Source organism: Juglans microcarpa x Juglans regia, chromosome 8D (genome assembly GCF_004785595.1).
Source record: "Juglans microcarpa x Juglans regia isolate MS1-56 chromosome 8D, Jm3101_v1.0, whole genome shotgun sequence".
Classification (NCBI taxonomy): Eukaryota; Viridiplantae; Streptophyta; class Magnoliopsida; order Fagales; family Juglandaceae; genus Juglans; species Juglans microcarpa x Juglans regia.
In genome coordinates this window covers 35,020,138-35,042,888 of record NC_054608.1, presented here as the reverse complement: position 1 = coordinate 35,042,888, position 22,751 = coordinate 35,020,138, and the positions used below count along the sequence as shown (strand labels likewise).

Sequence of the window (22,751 nt, the reverse complement as noted above, 5' to 3'; positions counted from 1 at the left end):
AAGAAAAAGAAAAAAAGAAAATAAAACAATAACAATTAAAGTCCAACAATAAAATTATTCATTAAAGCAAAACGCAAATTTAAAAACAAACATTAAATAATAACACCAAAGCACATCCAAATAAATTTCACAACTTAAAAATTATAAAATAAATCCAACGAGAAAAATTCGATAAATTTTTAAAACAAGAACAATAATATTTAAATTAATTATATAAAAAAAAAATTTCCACATAAAATAAATAAATACGCTAAAAAAATACGGGATATTACACAAATTAACAGGGCCCAAGGTGAAACAGAAGCAATCCTTACTAAAGTGAGAGCAACAGTTGAAGGACTTGCCACGGTATCATCTCAGCTTTAGGATTTTGACAATATTGTAGCAATGGAATGGTGGACTCAATTGTGGCTGAATGAGAGGTTTGCAACATGGGTTAGCTAGTTAGCAAATGATAGCTTAATTTTGGAGTGGAATATATGGACTGAGTTCCTTGATGAACCTACAACAGGGTCTTAGACTAGATGGGCTTGCAAAGTTCCATCCAATGGAGGTGGAGATAAATCACGCTGGAGAGATTGATGAAATTTTTTTTATCAGTCTCAATTGTTTTTGTCAAGTGGTTCCTAAGGGGATGGGCAATGGATTGTCCAAATAACATTGTGCTTAGTCTCATATGATGTGCAAAAGAATTTTCTACTTCAATCAAAATCTGAAACTCTTGATATCAAGGAATTTGTTATCAGGTCCGGTGCTCATGTCTCCTTGGCTATACTAGTTGCCTCTCTCAAAGAAATATTGCCGGAAAGGATTCGAAACTTGATCATAAAATTGAATCATAGCTCTCAACCTCGAGGACAAGGTTCTTTGAAGGGGTGGACAATGTAATGAACCCAATTAAGTGAAGAAGAAAAAGCTTGAAGTTGCTGGAAAGAAGCTGGACGACGTCGTGGAGGCCAGGGACTTGAAGAACCAAGACGCGCCATATGGGCTGGGTGTTTTTATTAGTCTGTAGATGGGTGCTACGCACCGTTTCACTTGTTTTTATTAGGGGTCTGTAAAACGCAGCGTTTGGATTTATTCCAAACAGTGCGTTCGTATATCGTCTTCTTGTTGTCTGTCATTTAATTTTCTGCACACTGGAGGTCGGGGAAAAAATTTACCGGCCAATACGATGTCATTCAGGGGTCATGGGCCACGACACTGGGTCTCACAAAGCTTCTCTCTCTCTATAAGTATACGACTATTTTAGCCTTTTTTTTAAGTCTTTTAACTGTTAGAGACTTAACTCCAAATTGTGGCTACTGTGTTTTGGCAGCTTCAAAAGCATGGAAGGGTTAAAACTAATTTGCAAGGATATACAAATCATTTCAATTCATCTTATCTTATCAGTCATAATTATAAATTTTTTAAATTTTTACATAAAATATAATAAATAATTTAACTTTTTCACATCTCAAAATAATATAATAATAATAATATTAAAACTATATCATCCTATCTGATCTCATCTTACTATCCAAACGAATACGAATGTATGTGCGGCGCAAAATAACTCACTTGTTTTATGTAACGTGTAAGACAGATATCATTGATTCTCTGCACAGTTTGAAAGCCCTTTCTCAATCTCTATGAGGATGTGTGAAAAGCGTGTCAAGAAAAATAAATGGACCCCAATGCTCTTAGATTACAACACGCAATGAAGCTGAAATCTGATACTTGAATATAGTTTGGACACCAAGCAGAGGAAAGAACGTAGATGTCATTGACTAGAATCCCGCTGGAAATCTGTAGTTTTATTTTACGACAAATACGATGGCAGTATGGCTCTGCACTAAATTTTACTCCACGAGTACTTGCTCTGCAATCGAAAGCAGGCCAAACAATGTTCATTTGTCAAGGATCCACGAACTTGAAGCTGCATGTCAAGAGTTCATAAAAATGTCAACACTCTATATTGTACTGATGGAAAAAAATGGCACTGCATATAAGATTGTATTCATGTAAAAGAAGATACCTTGTCCGGTTATTCTCCAATCATTATCGTAGCCAAGTGCCCAAAAGAAGTACCCGCGAAGTCCAAGTGCCTGAGCAAACAAAACCTTCGCTGTTGTCGATAGGGCATCATTGTACCCGACCCAAGATGTCCCTATATAAGAATAGGCAGAAACAGTGTCCACGTCATGTGCCACGGTGGCTTTGGTCCTATTAAACTCCACCACCTGTGAGTAAGTCAGCGCACCCTCATCTCCCGGACCGACGCCAACGGCAGGTGATCCAACCTCATGCAACTTTGGATCCTTGAGCTTCCATGTGTCATTTATGTTGGTTCTATTTATCTTCTAATAAAACTTTTATTTGTCATGCCTTCGTACTAATATTTTTCTTAAAAAAAATTTTTTTCACTCATGAGGCATGTACTGGAACTAAATGAAACATGATTTATGAAAACTTTTACAATTTTTGGCATAGAATTTGAAACATAATTTTGTGACATAAAAGTTTGGAGAATATCTCCAAGAAAGGTTGTAGAGGTTAGTAAATAAAATAATTTCGCATTTAGATTTTCTAATCTTAGGATACGTGTTGATTTATATAAAAGGAAAGCGAATCAAATATATCAAGAAAATATAATACAAGGAATAGAGAGTTTCTTGATACAATGCATATAGACGCTTGTAAACCTTTTTCTCTATAATGTTTGATAGATAGAAATATTTTATTACTTTTATAGATGATTTTCATGATATAAATGTATCTATCTGCTACACGAGAAGTCTCTAACCATTAGTAATTCTTGAGGTACTTTTCATGGGAGGAATTGCAGTTAGATAGAATTGAAGTTAGATAAAAATGTGAAAGTCATTGTATTGAATTGAAGTAGTGTCATGGAAAAATATTAAGAGTTGAGCCACAACTCAAACATATTTCGTTAACTTCTTGAAAAAATGTGAAGTAAGATTTTTAAAGACAATCATATATATCTTAAATTGTGTTTCTAGTAAGTAATCTCAAAGACCTATTTTGCGTTGTGAAGTGATAGGATACTTGATTTAAAGCATATACATATATGAATAATCAATCTAAAGTAAGACTTTACAATCCAAATAAAAGAAAGTTAGATCGTATAACAATTAATGGGTATATTATTGATTACTCAGGAAGATTCTAATGATTTTAGCTGGCATCCTTGGTTGTTGCCAAAGTAAACCAAAGATATTTGATCCAAAAGCTGTGAAAAGAGTGTAATGTTATTTGCAAGAAATTAAAGACTATATTGTTGCCTTAAGAAGAACTGATGCTCTTAAGGTAACTGGATATTCAGACCCTATTTTGTGGGATTACTCTAATGATAGAAAATACAGTTATGGTTATATATTTTCCTATCTAGTAGAGTTATTTTATGGAAAAGTATGAGGCAAATCTCTTACTGCTTCATGTTCAATAGGGACTGAGTTTGCGGTATGATTTGAGGCCATAGTGTGTGGTATTTGACTGAGGAAATTTATCTTAGGATTGGGAACTTATAGCCAAGCCGCTAAGAATGTATGGCAAGTATTTTTCAGAGTATTTTTCTCTGAATGATGAGTATTTAATGAAATTCTAAATACCTAAGTTTTAAGCAGAAAATACAAAAACAAATATGTCTATATCAATAATGTGTTAATGATTATACTTTAAGAACATGTTGAAAATATGGGTCTTATGCTTATACATATGATGTGAACAAGTTAAAAAGATCATTGATATGTTGAATATTTTATTACTGGACATTGAGAGATATCTATTATGATTGCTTTTCTTTTCTTGTCTTTTCACTTTATATGTACATTGACTTGTGTAGATGAATGATGACAAGATAATGTCTAAAATAGACATTAATTGGAACCCAAGACATTACAGTAGTCGCCTTAATTGTCTCAATTAAATATCGAGTTAAATTAAGTTATTAGTATTGTGGTACATGGAAGGAAATTTGTTGGTTATATAACAGAAGACCGCCATGACTCGCATTGGTAGCTGCTTTTATATTAATATTACAGAATTCATATAATTTAATTTTAGCCAGGAAAATTTTCTGGAAATGAACATGCCCAGTATGGTTAATTTCCTGTAATAAACTCATGAACGGAAAATATTATTTTATGAGCGTATGGGCCAAGTGGGAGAATGTAAAAGTTTTATTAAAGCTATATGTCCCACACACCCATATCCTAAAGGGTTTAGACTAGTTTAAATATTATCAATTAATTAATGAGTCACAATGGGATAAGAAAACCTCTATTCTGGTCATAGTGGTGCACGAATATCTTTATATTTCAAGACTGCTATAAGTCTATAAATAACACTGAGGGATTAACGGTCTTTCTCACCTACAACATTATTGTGCCTTTACCCATCAGGAGACATTTGGAGGTAATGTTGCTAGAGTGATCATTCTCTCATAATCAGGTTAAATTCTTTATCAATCTGAGATAGAGAAAAGTACGCTTTCTAACTATTATTATTTATTATCGTGGATCATAGAATTTGATTCCTTATATTTAATGTTTCATGTTAAAATTTTTAACATACAACACACAATGAAGCTAAAATCTGATACTTAAATAAAATTTGGACACCAAAAAGAGGAAAGAACGTAGATGTCATTGACTAGAACTTTTCTAATAAAAAAAAGAAACTAAAATATCGATGGAATTTACTCCATGTGTAGTTGATCTGCAATCGAAAGCAGGCTAAACAATCTTCATTTGTCAAGGATCCACGAACTTGAGGCTGCATGTCAAAGAGTTCATTAAATGTCAACACTTTTAATATTCTATGCACTGATGGAAAGAATGGCACTGCAATAAAGATTGTATTCATGTCAAAGAAGATACCTTGCCCGGTTATTGTCCAATCATTATCGTAGCCAACTGCCCAAAAGAAGTACCCACGAAGTCCAAGTGCCTGAGCAAACAAAACCTTTGCTGTTGTCGACAGGGCATCATCGTACCCGACCCAAGATGTCCCTGTATAAGAATAGGCAGAAACAGTGTCCACGTCATGTGCCACTGTGGCTTTAGTCCTCCTATTAAACTCCACCACCTGTAAGTAAGTCAGCACACCCTCATCTCCTGGACCGACGCCAACTGCAGGTGACCAAACCTCATGCAACTTTGGATCCTTGAGCTTCCATGTCTTACCATAGAGTGGCAAACCCATAACCAGCTTGTTTCCGGGCACTCCCGCCTTGAGCCACGACTTAATCCCATAGACTGAGCTTAGATTAAGCTCACTCTTTGGGTCAAATAATGCAGCATGGGCCCCTGTGACGGAAGTGTCCCATGATCCATGATACTCGTAACACATCACATTGACCCAGTCCAAGTTATTCCTGACTGCGGCCGCTGGATAAGAGCGGCGGTCGCCGTATATTAAGAATTCCGCCGAATAGTAGACGGCGGCAGTGAGCAATAGGGGAGACCTATTTGTCATATTAGCCTCCTTGCCGACTGCTTGGCGCCACTCTTTAAGTAAGAGGGCAAAATCATTCATTGCTTTTGGGCTTTCAGGGAATTCCCAATCAAGGTCAAACCCATCAAACCCATATTTACGTGCAACTCCTATAGTTGCATCTATGAAAACTTGCCGAGACGAGGCTTTCGTGGCCATGAGAGCAAAAGGGTCTGGCTCAATACCTCCTCCACCGATGGAGTAAAGAACCTTCACATGGCGATTCTTTTGATGAATGGTGGTGGTGAAGTTTGAGAGGATCATGGCCGTCGAATCTGAGATGTCAAACCCAAAAGTAACGTTGTTGGGCACAAGGAAAGCATACAATACATGGGTGAGCAATGAGGTGTTTATGGCTGAAGGTGGCAAATCATCCATAACCCATGAAGGATAATAACCAGCTTTGACCACCGGCGGCAGCTGCGAGGCAGCCATGGCAGTACTTCTAGCAGTGATGAAAATGAACAAGGTGTAAACAATAGGAAGGATGCGCAGAAAGCTATGGCTTGCCATAATTTTGAAATGTCTCTGCACTAGTGCTGGTTTCGTCATTCTGAAGAGTGGGGAAGATTTTATATTGAAATTAAAAATCCCCCTGTTAGAACTTTGATGGTTTTATATGTTTGTCAATGTCCCTATCCAGAAGATAGAGATGTATTCAATGCAAGGAAAGGTATAGATTCTAGAAGGCAAGTAAAAGTAAAAGATAAGGTCTCACAATTATTTTAGGTAAAACCATTTGTCTCGAGTTTGACCAGTGCAGCACAACCAAGATGGTTTGATTATTGTAAGCTTCCACTAATGCAAAACCATCTCAAAGTTGAATATTGTAAGCAGGATATGGTATATAATATACATCTTGAAATGACTGAGTTCACTTATTGGCAGATGGGTCAGATTTTATAAAAGTCTAAATGTGATTGGCAGTAAAATTGTATATATAGTCAAGATTTTCAACTTGCTCCATGATGATTGATTTTCCAGAACAATACCAATAATTCAAAATGGTGGAAAATATAATTTCCTCTGTCTGTTCTGAAACAAAAGGTATAATCCCATTTTGTGAGATGGATAGAAAGAATATCAATTTGCATACCCTCACACACACACACACTTCAGAGAGCATATCCTCTCTCTTCCTTTCTTTACCTTGGGGTATTTCAGCAGCATTCATACAGAAAGATCGAGCCTGCTATGTCAAATCCTTCGTTAGAATTTTATGTGAATCCTAAAGGAATACTTTTCTAAAACAGGACAAGTCCTCTGTTTTTTTAAACCTAATGACTATTTTTGAAAGAGGAAAAAAAGATGCACCATTTTCATTTGTTTCAAACAAAGTCAAAAACCGATTTCTTTAACCCCATCTCCTGCAAATTCCAGCTCGGTCATCGTGGTACTATTTCAGAAATTGGTAGTAACAGTTTCAGTGTCATTAATTTTGAGGATGGAATAAACTTCCAACATTTGTTGGTCTGTCTACTGGATTTTCTTGGACGCACAATACAGATACTTGCAAACATCTGAAGATTAATTTGCAAGATGAAGAGGAATCATCTAGTGATGGATCATTAATGAACTCCATGCCTTCGTCTTCTTTCAAAGCTCATATGCCTGAAATAATTAAATGTTCATCATTTTATTTCGAAGAAAGCAAAGATGGCTCAAGGTTACACAGATAATCTAAAAGGCTCAAGGTTTCATTCGTGCCATAATAACAATATCCATTCCTCTTGCAACTTATGATTTGCAGAAGTAGAACTCCAAAGCTATAGACGTCATACTTCATGGAGTTGTTGTGAAAACAATGACAGAAATGTAAAGATAAATACGAAATAAACAAACGCATGCTCAAGGTTTCATTTATGTAAAGATTAATTTGCAGAAGTAGCCTCAAGCCAACGCATGCTTAAGTATCGAGCAACTATTTCGGAGATTGTTGTATCATTGATGGAACAATTTTCTGGCTTCAATTCAAATTTGTTTTCCTCCTCTTCGTTTCTTTTTATAGAAAAGGCAGGCAATTTAGGGAATGTAAGAGCAGAGCTTTTGCCAAAATAGCGCTGAGAATGAGTTTATCCTGCCTGATCCAGTGAGTTTTTTGTTGAAGGGAGGATGCGGAGGTGCCAATGGGGTTGGGACAGGGATTGTCGCCGGTAACATAATCTAAGACATTATACCCAATTAGAAGGCCCTCAAACTGGGCACGCCATTGGAGAAAGGTAGAAGGGGTGAGTTTGTCGTTGATTTGAGAGGAGATGTTTAGGACAATCGAAGGATTATTAGTTTGAGATGGAGGATTTTGGATGGGCGGGGATGGATGAGGGATCTGATTTTCGTGAGAAAGTGGCTCTCCTGATACATGACGAGATTTGAATGTTTGCAGATTTTGCAATTTGAATTTTATGCAGAGAATAATCAACTATACAACTCAGCCGCATACTTACATTGTATATATATATACAACCTATACATCTATTTTAGGAAATGAGAGAACGTTACAGCAAGAAAATGGTAACTGTTACAGAGATTAATATTTTTGTTTTGGTGACGGTTACAAGCTTGATTTGTGGCTAATTTTCTGTTGTGTGATCTTTGGCTTGATTTGTGGAATCATCTGTTATATGCCTATCAATTGCATTTTCCTGGACACATAAAAGAGCAATTTGCAGGCATCTCAACAATTTACTTGAAGAAACTAGTGTATCATCCAGAGATGGGTCCATATGGGTACACGTACGACTGGTTCCTATAGTTCTTATTCCAACCTTACATTACACTAAGTATCATATACTTGAACTTTTCGAGTGGCCCAGCTTTAGCATTGCTGGGCGAAAGGTGTGAAATTGATGAATGGCGCCTCTCATGCTCTCTCAAAAACCAAGCACCTTCTCGCCACGACCGCTGCCCAGTGCCAGTCACTGTTCCGAAACTTTGCAGCCACTCGTTCCCTCACGAAAATTAAACAACTCCATGCCCATACCATCATCTCGGGCCTCCTCTCCTCCTCGAAGTCCACCGAGATTCGCTCAGCCGTCGCCGCAGCGTATGCTTTATGTGGGGACGTTCGATTTGCTCGTAAACTGTTTGATGAAGTTTCCGACCGGAGTTTATTTTTGTATAACGTCGTGATAAGAATGTACATGCAAAACGGTCTACCCTATGACGCACTTAATGTATTTGTTCAATTGCTCGCTTCGGGGCAGTGCCGGCCCGATAACTTTACGTACCCATTTGTTATTAAGGCGTGCGGAGACTTGTCGTTGCTTAATGTAGGTGTTGTAGTTCACGGGCGAACACTGATGGTTGGCTTTGATTCGGACAAGTTTGTGCAGAATTCTTTGTTGGCGATGTATATGAACTGTGGGGAGAAGGAGGCAGCGAGACAGGTTTTCGATACGATGTGGGAGTGGAGTGTTGTGTCTTGGAATACCATCATTAATGTGTATTTTAGAAATGGGTGTCCAAAGGAAGCTACGATGATTTTTAATTGGATGATGGATGTGGGAGTGGAGCCTGATTGTGCCACCATGGTCTCAGTGTTGCCAGCTTGTGCTTACTTTAGGGATTTGGTATTGGGAAGAAGGATTAATGCATTACTCGAAGAGAAAGGTTTGGGGAAGAATATAGCAGTGAAGAATGCCCTGGTAGATATGTATGCAAAGTGCGGTAGCATGGATGAAGCAAGGTTAGTTTTTGATACCATGGGCGAGAGGGACGTGGTCACGTGGACAACCATGATTAATGGGTAGATTTTGAATGTCGATGCAAGGAGCGCTTTGGCCCTTTGTCGGCTCATGCAGTCTGACGGGGTAAGACCCAATCCAGTAAGTATAGCTTCTCTTCTTTCAGCATGTGGCAGTTTGTGTTCTATTGAGTACGGTAGGTGCTTGCACGGGTGGGCAATAAGGCAAAAGATTGAGTCGGATGTCATTGTGGAGACTGCATTGATTGACATGTACGCAAAATGCAAAAAAGTTTACCTCATCTTTCGAGTGTTTGGTAAAACTACTAAAAAACGAACAGTCCCTTGGAATGCTCCTTTCTGGATGTATTCATAATGGACTTGCAATAGAAGCAATAAAATTTTTCAAACAAATGCTAATGGAAGCAGTACAACCTAACGAAGCAACCTTGAATAGTCTCCTTCCAGCATACGCCATTCTTGTAGATTTGCAGCAAGCATCGAATATACACTGTTACCTGGTAAGATCTGGGTTTCTTGCAAGCATTGAAGTTGCTACTGGTATGATTGACATATACTCAAAATGTGGAAGCTTAGAATCTGCTCACCAAGTTTTTAGGGGAGTTCCTGAAAAGAGAAGGGACATCGTCCTGTGGAGTGTGATAATAGCTGGTTATGGAGTTCATGGTCATGGTGAGATTGCTGTATCACTTTTCTATCAGATGGTTCAATCTGGGGTGAAACCCAACGAAGTCACTTTCACTTCTGTATTGCATGCATGCAGCCATGCAGGTCTGGTGGATAAGGGTTTGCATTTGTTCAAGTTCATGCTTGAAAATCACCAAATGAGTCCTTGTCCTGATCACTACACATGCATTATTGATCTTCTTGGTCGTGCTGGTCGACTGAATGAAGCTTATGATCTAATTAGAACAATGCCATTTAAGCCTAAGCATGCTGTTTGGGGAGCACTGCTTGGTGCCTGCGTGATACATGAGAATGTTGAACTAGGGGAGGTGGCCGCAAAGTGGCTTTTTGAGCTTGAGCCAGAAAACACAGGAAATTGTGTATTGATGGCAAAAATTTATGCCGCACTGGGCAGGTGGAAAGATGCTGAGAATGTGAGAGGCATGATGAATGAGATAGGATTAAGAAAAGCACCTGCCCACAGTTTGGTTGATGTCAGAAATCTGTGAAATAGATTCGGATTTTCTGCTTAAAAATTAAAATGGATGTCCCTAAGCAGTTCGATATTCCAATTATAAGTTGAGGTTCATACCTAGATTGAAGATGTTTGATTACAGGAAATGATAGATCTGCATAAATTGAAGACTTTGGTTTTGTAGAAAGGATTCTCTTTTAGAGAGTGGGGAATGCCTTTCTTCATATAGTCCTATAATCTAGATCATGAAAGTGATCTCTCAGAATTAACCAGTGATACCATTGTTTCATTTAGTTTTGGCTTGCAAGTGGATTTTTTGTAGTATCATTGTCTGAAAAGGCAATTGCTTGGTCAAACAGAAGGCTAAACTTTCATCATGATGAATGCAGGGGTTTCCCATTCCTTTTATAAATATTCTACCTATTTGTGGACATATGGGAATTATTTAAGTATTGATAAAAAAAAAAAAAAAAAAAAAAAAACTACATACAATTGACAACGCGAACAAAAGTTAGAAACAAATATCTCTTTAGTCAACCATGTCTCCCACCAAAAGCTAGCCTGGTTATCTTGGTATTATTTGGGAAATTAGTGAACTTGTAGCTGCAGAACTTCTTTGCTGTGATGTAGAACTGCTCCCCTTACTCTCATCAGTTTTAATGGAGAACGCTGGCTTTTGAGGTGTGGCAATAGGTGCATTTTCATTTTTAAGCATTGAGTAAACTTCCAACATTGTCGGTCTGTCCACGGGATTTTCTTCGACACATAACAAAGCTAATTGCAAGCATCTCAGGAGTTTGCATGGCAAAGATGAATCATCAAGTGATGGATCCATAAACCTCATGCCTTCACCTTCTCTCCACAACTCATATGCCTGAAATAATCCAATGTTTTCTATCTTTATATTTCAAGTTGCAGAAAGCTAAATCATAAGAAAGTTTAATGAAGTTACATACGTATTCAAGAAGGTTCAATGTCTCGTTCACGCCATAATAACAGGCATTCCTCTTGCCACTTATGATTTGCAGAAGTAGAACTCCAAAACTATAGACATCATATTTCATGGAGTATATACCTTTTCTCACATATTCCGGAGGAACATAGCCACTGCATTGTATATGTTAACAGAGATGCTGAGAACTTAACAAAGAGAAATGCTTGCGAAAAGCTACACAAGTTGAAGACTTACTATGTTCCAACAATCCTGTCTGTGTTTGCTTCATGCTCATCTTTTCCAAAAAGTTTAGCCATTCCGAAATCTGATATCTTCGGATTCATATTCTTGTCCAGTAAAATGTTGCTACCTTTGAGATCTCGGTGAATTATAGTAAAATTTGAGTATTCTTGGAGATATAGAAGCCCTTGAATAATCCCCTCAATGATGTGAACACGTTTTCTCCAATCTAAGATACGCCTGCCAATTGGATCTGCAGAAAGTTTGAGCCCTCAGTAGTAAGTGGTTACCCACAATAAAACTAGGCAAACACGGGAAAAATGTACCAAAGGAAAAGAAAATCATGGCTTTTAATGACCCCATGTACCAAATTTTTTGCCTCTGCTTTTTTCCGGATTGACCAAGAGTGGTATCAAATTAGGATATCTTACTCAATTCATCGAGAATTCGACTCATTTATGATCATGAAATATGAAAGCTAAAATGTGCCATGGAAACATAAAAGAGAAGAATTAAAAACAAAAGAAGGAAGACATACCAAAGAGGTAGAAATTCAAGCTTTTGTTTGGCATGTATTCATAGATTAGCATCTTTTCTTCATTCTCGATGCAGAACCCTATCACTCTAACTAGATTTACATGTTGAAGTCTTGCGGTAAGAGTAACCTCATTAGTGAACTCTTCATGTCCTTGAGTAGAAGTTTTTGACAGTCTCTTCACAGCTATTTCCTGTCCTCTAGGTAACATTCCCTAGAAAAATTGAACACATGGTTATCAATGCCTTCTAAGCTATAGCAACATAGGCTTAGGAATGTTGTTGCTTTTTCCTAAGCTCTAACGCACACCTACCCAAAGGCTGTATTCACACTCTACAAATGCAGCAGAATTAGTACCACTCAACAGAATGTATATGGTAAATACATGCCCATTTGTTAATTCTTAAATGGTGCCAAGATGGCATTGACAACCAAACTCACACAGACACAAGCTTACAATCATATCCTTCATTTACTTTGTGGGACAGTCATTGGCCGATTTATTGGTTTGGATTGATTATAACAAGTTTCCAATCATTCAAGACTCGGATATCTAAGTGCCTAAATTTTCCTTTCTATATGTCAAGTTGGCAATTGAACTAGCTAACAGTATCTACGTAGGCTACATTCACCATTTTGGCTTTACCTTAGAATCAGAGAGTTCACCTTCAAGATTTCCGTGGTATTCCTGGCTAATTATTTCTTGTAAAGTAATAAGCACTGAAGCCACTCATTACCTTGTAGACAGAGCCAAAGCCACCCTCTCCAATCTTGTTTGCGATTGAGAAATTGTTTGTGGCCTCTATGATGCTGGAGAGGCTGAATACTTGCAGATGAGGAACACTGCCATCATGATTTTCAGCAGCTGATGGATTGGTTACAGGCCCAGATAGACCTCTTCTGCCGAAAAGAAATATGCCTGAAACCAAAGATGACAAAGAAAAAAGAAATCATTTGTAGATCTCTTGATGTCATGCTTTCAAAAGGCAAAATATGTTCTTTCCATTGTTATTAGTTGAGAACTATTAAAGTTGATGATGCATACCTTTTGGCTCCAGCACTCTGCTTTGTAGGCAGTACACCATGAAGGCTAAAAGGATAATGAGCAGAGCTATTGGAAGTAGAATTCTTAACAATAACTTTCGCTTGTTTCCATGTCCATTTTCTTCGTCTTGAGCTGACAATGCAGTCCAAAAATCAATAAAAAAATATTTTGCATAAACAAAACTTTTTCGACATTTCATTGAGAAAATTAACAAATGCATTTGTACTACTTTTACAGTATAGCAGCCACCCAGCAGAATTAGTACCACTCAACAGCCTGTTGGGTTTATTAAACCCCTCTTAATGTTAGAAACATGAGTTGAAGGAAAATTTAAGTAACAAAACAAAGCATGAGCTCTATTATGCTTGAATGAATCAACCAAGTCGTGAAGAGTATCTCATTTTTTTGTAATTTTTAAGGGAATTTTACCTACCATTTTCTTCCATTTCTTGATAAACAGATTCACAAAACAAGGCCAAAACAAAACCACATAAATTTTAAGGTACCTGCTCGAGAAAGCACCCAATTGTCGTCATTGGTGACCAGAAAAACATTGTAGCCAAGTAGCTTTTTCTCCTTTGCATAAGCAATCTTAGTTCTGATAGCCTCCACGTCATCGAAATTAATCCAAGTGGATCCAATAATGCAGTAATTCACAACATAAGTAGAATTGAATATAGGTGTAGCACCATAACTTTTAATGTACCCTTTGATGTACTTGTAACTCATGCTTCCATCTGTTGTTTCTGCCAGCCCTGATGATGGTGCACCAATTGCATTTTCTTTGGGATTCACAAGTGCCCAAGCGTAGCCGTGGTAAGGCAAACCCAAAAGCAGTTTGTTTGCTGGAAATCCTTTAGCCAACCAGTCCCTTATACCATAATCAGTGTTAACATGGCTTGATGGATCATATAAAGCAGCATGAGCATGTGTAAATTTCTCCTTCGAAGGCAGATGATAGTCATATGCTATAACATGTGCCCAGTCCATATTTCTTCGTATTGAATCAATCGGGTATGTTCCAAATTCAAAAGTTGGCAAGTAGCGAAGGGCCATCATCAATATCAATTGTGCTTGTCCAGTGTTTCTGGCTTCAAAATTCACTTCAGCTCGCCATTCATCCAGCAGAACTCCCATGTTGGTCATGTCTGAGGCGGTATTAGGCCAAAGCCAGAATAAATCTATGCCTTGAAACCCATATTTTCTTGCTGTTCTGATTGAAGATTCAATGAAAGACTTTCTGTGGGAAGATTGGTTGAGCATTGAAGACAATACTGAAGTGTTCACTTTGTTACCCAAGATGGATTGAGCCGTGGCAGCTTGTCCATTCCAGATAGACAGAAATGTGACCACAGATGGGTTCTTGCGTTTGACAATATTGGTGAAGTTGGAGAAGTATTGTTCATTTGCTGAGGGGATGGAAAGCTGGTAGTTGGAGGAGTTGACATTGGCAAAGGCACAGATAAGGTGTGTAAACAAGGCAGAATTTATGTCAGGAATGGGGGTTTCACTGCCAGCATACCAGTAACCGGCTTTAATCCAAGTTTGAGCATTAGAATAGAATAAATTTAAAGAAACAAATACTGACAAGAGAAGGATTATGCTTATGGATGCCATGGAAGGAAAGCAAGTTGTATCTGCTACCAGAGTTTGATAAGATCTGCTTCATGAGAAAACCATACGATTTCTGAAAGGAACCGTACAAATTGAATTAGGAACTGCATCTTGGAAAGTCGACTGTCGTACACCAATTCGGCTTTGATATGAAGGGACGCAAGGAAGCCCAGTCAAAGTCATGCATGATATTATTAGCCACCTGGCCCTCTCAATAATCCCACAGGGCCTTGACAATTTTTTCTATGTTTTACGATTGAGACGAGATACGTCCAATAAAAAGATGCCAAACATTACCTTGACAATCCGAGTTTGGTGTCAAGTAGATGAAATATTTGAATTTCAAGGACAGCATCAAAAAACTGTACTGTTGCGTATTGAAAGGGTTGATTTGACGAGTGTGCAATTTCGTAATTTTCCAATATTTTTCATGTAAGAATGTTGTACCTCTTATTTTAGACCTTGGATTGTCGTAAGTATAAATGTAATTTATGTTTGGCTAGGATTAGATGAGTCGGTATTTAATTCGAAATTATGGATGATGTAGTTTTAATAGGACTCTAAGATTGCATCTGATAGAAATGAGTATTTATCCAATAAGGATGAGTGTTTGAACTGTAAATCTTATCGAATGTTGTTAATATTATAAGATAAGGGTCTATAAGAGTCATAAGCATGTTTCGAGTTTTAGAGTTAGTTCAAGAGATAAAGATGCAAGCTTTATTTGAATTCGAGACAATCTAGAATAAGTGATCTAGTCCAAGATGTTCGCAAATAGTGAGCAACATATCTGACTAAGAACCTGTCAGCAGAATCCTTTTCCAAATCAATCACAGGATTGCCTATTTGTAGAGGAGTCGGCTGAGGGTTTCGTGGTGACTGGAACAACACATATTCACAAGTATTGAGAGCTTGAAGATCATGAAAGAGAAAATTCTTAAGAGAAGGATTTTCCAAATAGTTCAATTTGTGGGATTGACTGAGAACATACTTTAAGGGGGAGTTGCCGTGTTTGAGTTCAACCACTAGAAGTTCCAGTAGAAAAGAAAAAGATTGGAGAGTGTCAGAGGTTTTGACTACCTACTGTGGTAGAAGACAAGTGGCTCGCGTGTCTTGGGTAAACGTGTCTAGTTACAAAGGTCTTGTAAACGTTTTACTTGTAATACTCTCAATCGATAAAATTGATTTTCCTTTGTTTGGTTGTCGAGTAAGGTTTTACCTTTGAGAAGTTCTTTAAAGGGTTTCCCATCGTAACCTAATTATTGTGTTAATGCTCTTAATATTTTATGTTAGTTTCTAATCCATGCTAATAGGTTTTGTTTAGCATTAACGTAAATAATCAGGGATACTTGAGTAATTTCACGAAGCTCATCCATTTTTTTTTTCTTCTTTTGTATTAGCAATGCTAAACATATGGTGTAACGCTTTAAGGGAGAAGCGAGTCATATTATTATTTGGGTCTATATATATTTTAAAGAATTAGTCAATGAGATAACTAGAGCTCTATTGAAACTATTATAAAGAGTAATAACTTATTATTCCCAAGTAATCTAAGATCACAAATCACCTATGGGTGAGCATTGACAAAGTCAGAGTTGAAATCCCCTAAATTCGACTCCGACTTTGTCAAATTCGAATCCGAACTCTGACTTCGACTTGTGTAGGCTTCGATCCGACTCCAAATTTGACTTGTCGAATCGGAGTTGGATTTTAGTTTTTTTTTTGTTTTTTTTACATTTTTCTTTGGGCAAAGATTAAAAATTTACTGCAATCATGATAAGATCAATACATATACCAATGAATGCCTAAGGTCCCCCGTTATGAAACTACATATCAGAAAGACCACCATGCATGCTTAATTAACGAGCAACCATTTCGGAGATTGTTGTATCATTGATGGAACAATTTTCTCGCTTCAATTCATCTTTGTTTTCCTCCTCTTCATTTCTTTTTATAGAGAAGGCAGGCAATTTAGGGATTGTAAGTGCAGCGCTTTCGCTCTTTAGGATTGAAGCAACGTCCAACATGGTTGGCCTATCAACTGCATTTTCCTGGACACATAAAAGAGCCATCTGCAAGCATCTCGATAGTTTACATGATGAAAGTGTATCATCCAGAGATGGGTCCATAAACTCCATGCCTTTCTCTGATTCCCACCGATCGTATGCCTAATTAGAGAATGAAAAATTATCAATAATACAAGTCATGTAGTTGATCACAAGTAGGATTGATGCTTAGCCACGCAGAAAAGGCAATTCTCCATGTCCTAACCAAATCGGATGCTTAAATGCAGAAAGATAGGCATTGTGTTAAATGCTTATATGGGGTCTATATGAGTACGTACAGTGTTCATCTTTCCAGAATAGAATCATTTGATTAGGTGATTAGGTCAAGTCATTGGATAGTAAAACCAAAGTATAATCAGACTAACTTACATGATCTAAGAGGCTTAAATTTTCATTCAAGCCATAACAACAAGCATTCTTCTTGCCGCTTATGATTTGTAGCAGTAAAACTCCAAAGCTGTAAACATCAGACTTGGTGGAGTACAAACCTCGTTTAATGTATTCAGGAGGAACATAACCACTGCATGCATTAATGGTTGATAATACACAATATATAGTCAAATTGAGTATCAGGAATTAATCATTGCAGTACGTACTTCATTAATATCATGTAGAGTACTTACTATGTTCCAACAATTCGGCCTGTATTAGCTTCATGTCCCTCATTTGTGAAAATTTTAGCCATGCTAAAATCTGAGATCTTAGGCTTCATCTTGTTGTCAAGTAAAATGTTGCTTGCTTTCAAGTCTCGATGAATTGTTGTCCATCTCGAGTATTCTTGGAGATATAGAAGTCCTTGAATAATCCCTTCGATGATATGAACACGTTTATTCCAATCCAAAAGCCTTTGTCTGGTAGGGTCTGCATTAACAATTATGAAATATTGTTGTTGAATACATTCGTATTGTGAGTGCAAGTACTACTCAAATAAAGCAAAATGCTCAAAAGCTGAATTCTCAAACATTCTTAAAATTTCCATTGCCCAACTACTCCTTACAATTAAAGAATTTTCATTTCCTTACTAAATTCATCAAGATCACAATTATTTAGCTAGTGATGAAATGCAAAATGGCATCCTTAAAGGTATATGTCAAACTCCCTTTAAGTTCTTATCCGAACTTGAGAGTCTCGAGTGAGAGAGATAGATACATAAAGTAGGCCAGCCTTACAACATTTATTGATGTTTTCATAAATGTTTCAAACAACTTTAAATGATTATTAATAAAGGTTGTACTGTATAGCCTACTTCATGTAAATAACTCTTTCTCACTTGATGCCCTTGAGTCTTCTCTCTCTCAGGGTAATTTAAAATTAGAGGTTCGTCCGGATTTTCATTAATGGGACTAAATTAATTAGAATATGCTTTTGCCTACTATATATGCTAGAACTTGAAACAAACAATTAATATCATTTTGCTCTCAATATTTTCCCTTCAATACTGTAAGTACTAGAAAATATTCTGACCGAATAGGTAGAAGTCCAAGCTTTTGTTAGGCATGTACTCGTAGATGAGCATTTGTTCATCCCTTTCAATGCAAAATCCCAAGACTCTGACAAGATTAACATGCTGCAGTTTCGTTGTGAGTGAAACCTCATTCTTGAACTCCTCAAATCCTTGTGTAGAAGTTTTTGAAAGTTTTTTTACTGCTATTTCCTGTCCATTTTCAAGTATACCCTGCGACACAGACACTTGTGGTTAGCTAGTTTGAAATGTAAGAATATTCTTATGTTGTTGAGGAATGACAACTTGTTATGTCTCAATAAACATCAAAATTATTTGGTGAGAGTATAAAGAGTTTAAATTAGTAGTACAAGAGTTCAGAGGTAAAGAAATCAAATGGGTAATTAAGGAAGAGTCCATAGCTCTATATAATAAGATGAATAAATTTCTTTAATTGAAAGTAATGATAAAAAAAAGTGGAGTGGCTTTTTTTTTTTTAATTAGTAATCATAAATGTATATAGGAAAATAATACAATAAAAAGGTTTTGAAGGGGTGTAAAAATTAACCGGAAAACTGGCCCGAATCGGTGGAACCGGTTCCCTTAATTCCAAAACCGGCCGGTATCGGTCCGGTTCTAGTTCTATACTTTTTAAGACCGGACCGGTTCGGTTCACTATATTATATATTTTAAATTAATTTTTTTAATATTATATAATTTTTTTTAATATTATATATAATTTTTTTATTATATATAATTTATATATATAATATAATATAATATAAATTATAATCATAAAATTTTAAACTTAAACATGAAAAATTATTTGATCATTTGCTTTAAATATAAAATATATAAATATTAATAACATTTTATGGCCTAATAAATTCTCAACATATTCTTTTTGATAAATATATAATATATTAGTATATTAATTACATTTCGCTTTAATTAATTAGTATACATTAGTATACTAATGTATATTAGTATATTAATTACATTTTATGCCCTAATACTAATACTATTAAAACCGGAAAAAGGGACCGGAACTGGTAAAATCAGAGGTATCGGTTTAGGAGGATAACCGGTGCATAATCAGTTTTCGAAAATGTAAAACCGGTACATACTGATTTGGTCCTAAATTTTGTTTAAAACTGGATCTGACCGAACCGGTTACACCCCTCTGTTTTTCTAAGTTTATAGCACGTGAAAGATTGAGATGGACTAATAAAATAAAATGAAACATGAAATGAAATGATGAGATAAGAGCATCCCCATTGGGTTTCCTAAAACCACTTTTTCCCTATAATTTGAGGAAAAATTTAAGGAATACTCTCAAAACCTCCCTCCATCCGGATCCCTATTTTAGGGAAAAGGTTTAGGGAATGAATATATGGGGAACCACTATTCATTCCCTAAATCACTTTTATCAATATTTTATTCATTTCAATTAAATTAATTCTTATTCCAATCATATACACTTTCTCTCATACTCATATTTGTTGTAGTTTTAAATAATACTTTAAAAAATAATTTAAATAACTACGAAAATATAAAATAAAATATTAAAAAAATATTAAATTTTTATTTAAAATATTCACTAGAGTTAGTTCAAAACATAAAAAAAAATATTGAGTAGTTATATTTGTAAATGAAAGTGAGAGAAAAAAATAATAAAGAAATAATAGAGAAATATTATTTTAATAGAATAGGGAATGGATAGGGAATGAGATGTAGAAGGTTTTTGAAAGATGAGTAAAATTTAGGGAAAAATTTTAGGGAATGTACTTTTTAGCTAAATTATAAGGAATTTTATAGGAAACCCAATGTGAATGCTCTAATAGAATATAAGTTAAAAGAGATGCTTAATTAAGAAATTATAAAAGTAATAGATTTAAAAAAAACTCCTGATTATATATAATAACCTAATGCTAGAAGGGTTTACCTTGTAAACAGGACCATAGCCACCCTCTCCTAGCTTATTCTCAAATGAAAATGCACTAGTAGCCATCTCAATATCAGCATAACTGAAGATCTGAAGATCAGGAGCATTGCTATTAAAGTTTCCTGCAGCTGCTACGTTGTTGACTTTTGCTCCTGGTTCTTTAGCTGCCTCCACGTACCATTCGTATCACCAAGGTGGGCAATTAATAGCAATTAAGGCAACCCCAGAACCAACTTATTTGCAGATAGTCCCCTTTGAATCCAGTCCCTTATGCCATCATCAGTAGTAATACGCCTCGTTGGATCATGCAGAGCTGCACGAGCATTCGTAACGTTTGCCCCAGAAGGGTCCTTATAGTTATAAGCCATAATGTTTAACCAATTCAAGTTCTTCTGCATTGAGTCGACAGGATAGGAGACATTTTGTGAATTAACTGGCGAGTAGCCAGCTACTGCAGTCAAGATCAGTTGTGGCTGGCTATTGTTTTTAGCCTCGGACTCTACAGCTAGTCGCCCCTCTTCAAGGAGTAAGGCAAAGTTGTTCATGTCAGAGCTTGTGTCAGGGAAAATCCAGCTCAGGTCTAACCCTTGAAAGCTATAGCGTCTGGCAATTTTTAATGAGGAGTCAATTAAGGACTTTCTGCCAACAGAACTGTTGGCCATAAGTGGAAACGATAGGTTTTCACCTCCAATGGAAAGAAGCGTTGTGATTGATGGGTTCTCTTGTTTGACAGTGTTCATGAAGATGGAGAAGTCGCGGTCATGGTTGGGCGAGATATGTAACTCATACGTTGAAGTGTTAATATCAGCATAACCACAAATAATGTGAGTAAAGAGCGTTGAGTTTATGCCAGAAATATCTTGTCCGTAAAGCCAATAACCGGCTTTCACCCAACTCTGTGCTTCTGCAGGGGGAAATAATATTAGAGATGGCAAAATGTAAAAGAGGATCATAAAATGTTTAGACGACATTGGGGAAAGCTTATTGATAGGATCAAGAGCTAGCTAGCAAGCAAGGAAAGAGAAGCGTGAACATGCAGCAGCAACAACATGATTACGGTCTCCATTATTTATAAATAACAGAAATACTATTTTGCCGTCCGAAGTCTACCGCTCAATTGTACCGCTTGTCATTTTTAATTTATTTTTTAATTTTATTTTTACTTGATCATTAAGAAACTAATTTTAAATATATTGATATATTTTTTTATTTTTTAAAAATATTTAAATATATTAAAAAAATATAAAAAAAAAAAATTTGAAAATAAACTAGCGGTACGGTGCAGCACCGCTCTATTAATAAATTACAGGTACCGTCTTCTTCAAAAAACATCGCAATCTGCACTTGCGCACAAAAATTTTCGGATAAATTATTGGTCTCATTCCAACGAAGACTGAGACCAAAATGTCGCTAATTTAAAATGCCAGTACTGCTAACTGAATTATATCATGATCTTATCTCAAAAACAATACGTGCGTACGAAAGATTCATATAAATAAATTCATAAATTAATAAATTAAATTGTAAAATTACATGATTTAGGATCGGTTTTGGTGTCAAGGTGATCTCTTATCATTTGAGATAGTTTTATAGGGATGGAGCTAAACATAGACAACTTAGAGCATTTCTATTGGGTTTCCCATAAAATTTTTTATAATTTAGTTAAAAAATACATTCTCTAGAATTTTTTCTTAAATTTTACTCATATTTTAGAAACATTCTACATCTTATTCCTATACATTCACTATTCTATTAAAATAATATTTCTCTATTCTTTTTTTATTATTTTTTTCCTCACTTCCATTTACAAATTTAACTACTCAATATTTTTTCTTATGTTTTGAACTATTACTCTAGTGAATATTTTAAATAAAAATTTAAATTATTTTTAAAACTATTATTTAAAACTATAACAAATATAAGTATGATAGAAAATGTAGATGATTGGAAGAAGAATTAATTTAAATGAAATGAATAAAATATCGATAAAAGTGATTTAGAGATGGAGTGAGGTTTTGAGAGCATTTTCTAAATTTTTCCTTAAATTATAAAGAAAAAGAAGTTATGGAGAATTCAATAAGAATGCTCTTATTTCATCTTAAATATACCTCGTTGTTTTCATTTTACCTCAATACTGTTTATTGACGAGTTTAAAAAATTTAAAATATATATCAACTTATTTCAGACATCAAAATACATATTAATGAGACTCACAAAATCAATTTAAACATTTTAACTTATTATTATTTATAGATAAACGTCTCAGATTATTTGAAATATTCATAGCATCCAAACAGAATCTGTAAAATAAATTTAACATAAAAACATATATGTTACTTAATTTTTTATAAAATGTACATATTTGTGACTGTAGCATTGCATCTCTAAAATGTAAGGTTTGAAAAGTATGAACTGGTTGGGCGGCAGGACCAGATAATCCAAATTTTTCCGACGCAATAAAATAGATTACAATTAAATGGACTCTCATCAAGGAAAATGCCAACCACCGCCGAAGGATTTTTGTGGTGGTCAATGAAACATGCGCGTTCTCCCTCATGAGACGTTGTTCAGTGCTAATTAAAAACCCCATT

At 35.8% G+C, this 22,751-nt stretch overlaps 1 protein-coding gene, 1 long non-coding RNA gene and 2 pseudogenes across 5 annotated transcripts in view; 1 reads left to right on the top strand and 3 right to left on the bottom strand.

Moving 5' to 3' along the window:
* The window catches only part of LOC121242485 (class V chitinase-like), a 42,861-nt gene extending 28,008 nt beyond the window's left edge, over nt 1-14,853 (bottom strand). For 2 of the 4 annotated variants that reach the window (XM_041140330.1, XM_041140329.1), the window contains exons 1-5: nt 13,601-14,853; nt 13,095-13,226; nt 12,787-12,968; nt 12,053-12,263; nt 11,530-11,767 (exon numbers count right to left, since the gene is read on the bottom strand). In XM_041140330.1, the coding sequence (XP_040996264.1) occupies nt 11,530-11,767; nt 12,053-12,263; nt 12,787-12,968; nt 13,095-13,226; nt 13,601-14,711 (1,874 nt within the window). In that variant the 5' untranslated portion in view covers nt 14,712-14,853. Of the gene's footprint in view, nt 1-8,102; nt 8,229-10,817; nt 11,215-11,296; nt 11,448-11,529; nt 11,768-12,052; nt 12,264-12,786; nt 12,969-13,094; nt 13,227-13,600 lie in introns of those variants that run through there. The other 2 variants (XM_041140327.1, XM_041140328.1) reach the window with 2 other exon arrangements.
* On the bottom strand, nt 1,592-5,142 carry LOC121242490. Its single transcript, XR_005935903.1, has 2 exons — nt 4,881-5,142; nt 1,592-1,918 (listed from the first exon to the last, which is right to left on the bottom strand). It is a non-coding gene; the product is annotated as an uncharacterized LOC121242490 (long non-coding RNA).
* On the top strand, nt 8,297-10,492 carry LOC121242487 (annotated as a pseudogene).
* Nucleotides 14,854-16,567: 1,714 nt separating the features above from the next.
* Nucleotides 16,568-21,131, bottom strand: LOC121242466 (annotated as a pseudogene).
* Nucleotides 21,132-22,751: the final 1,620 nt, after the last annotated feature.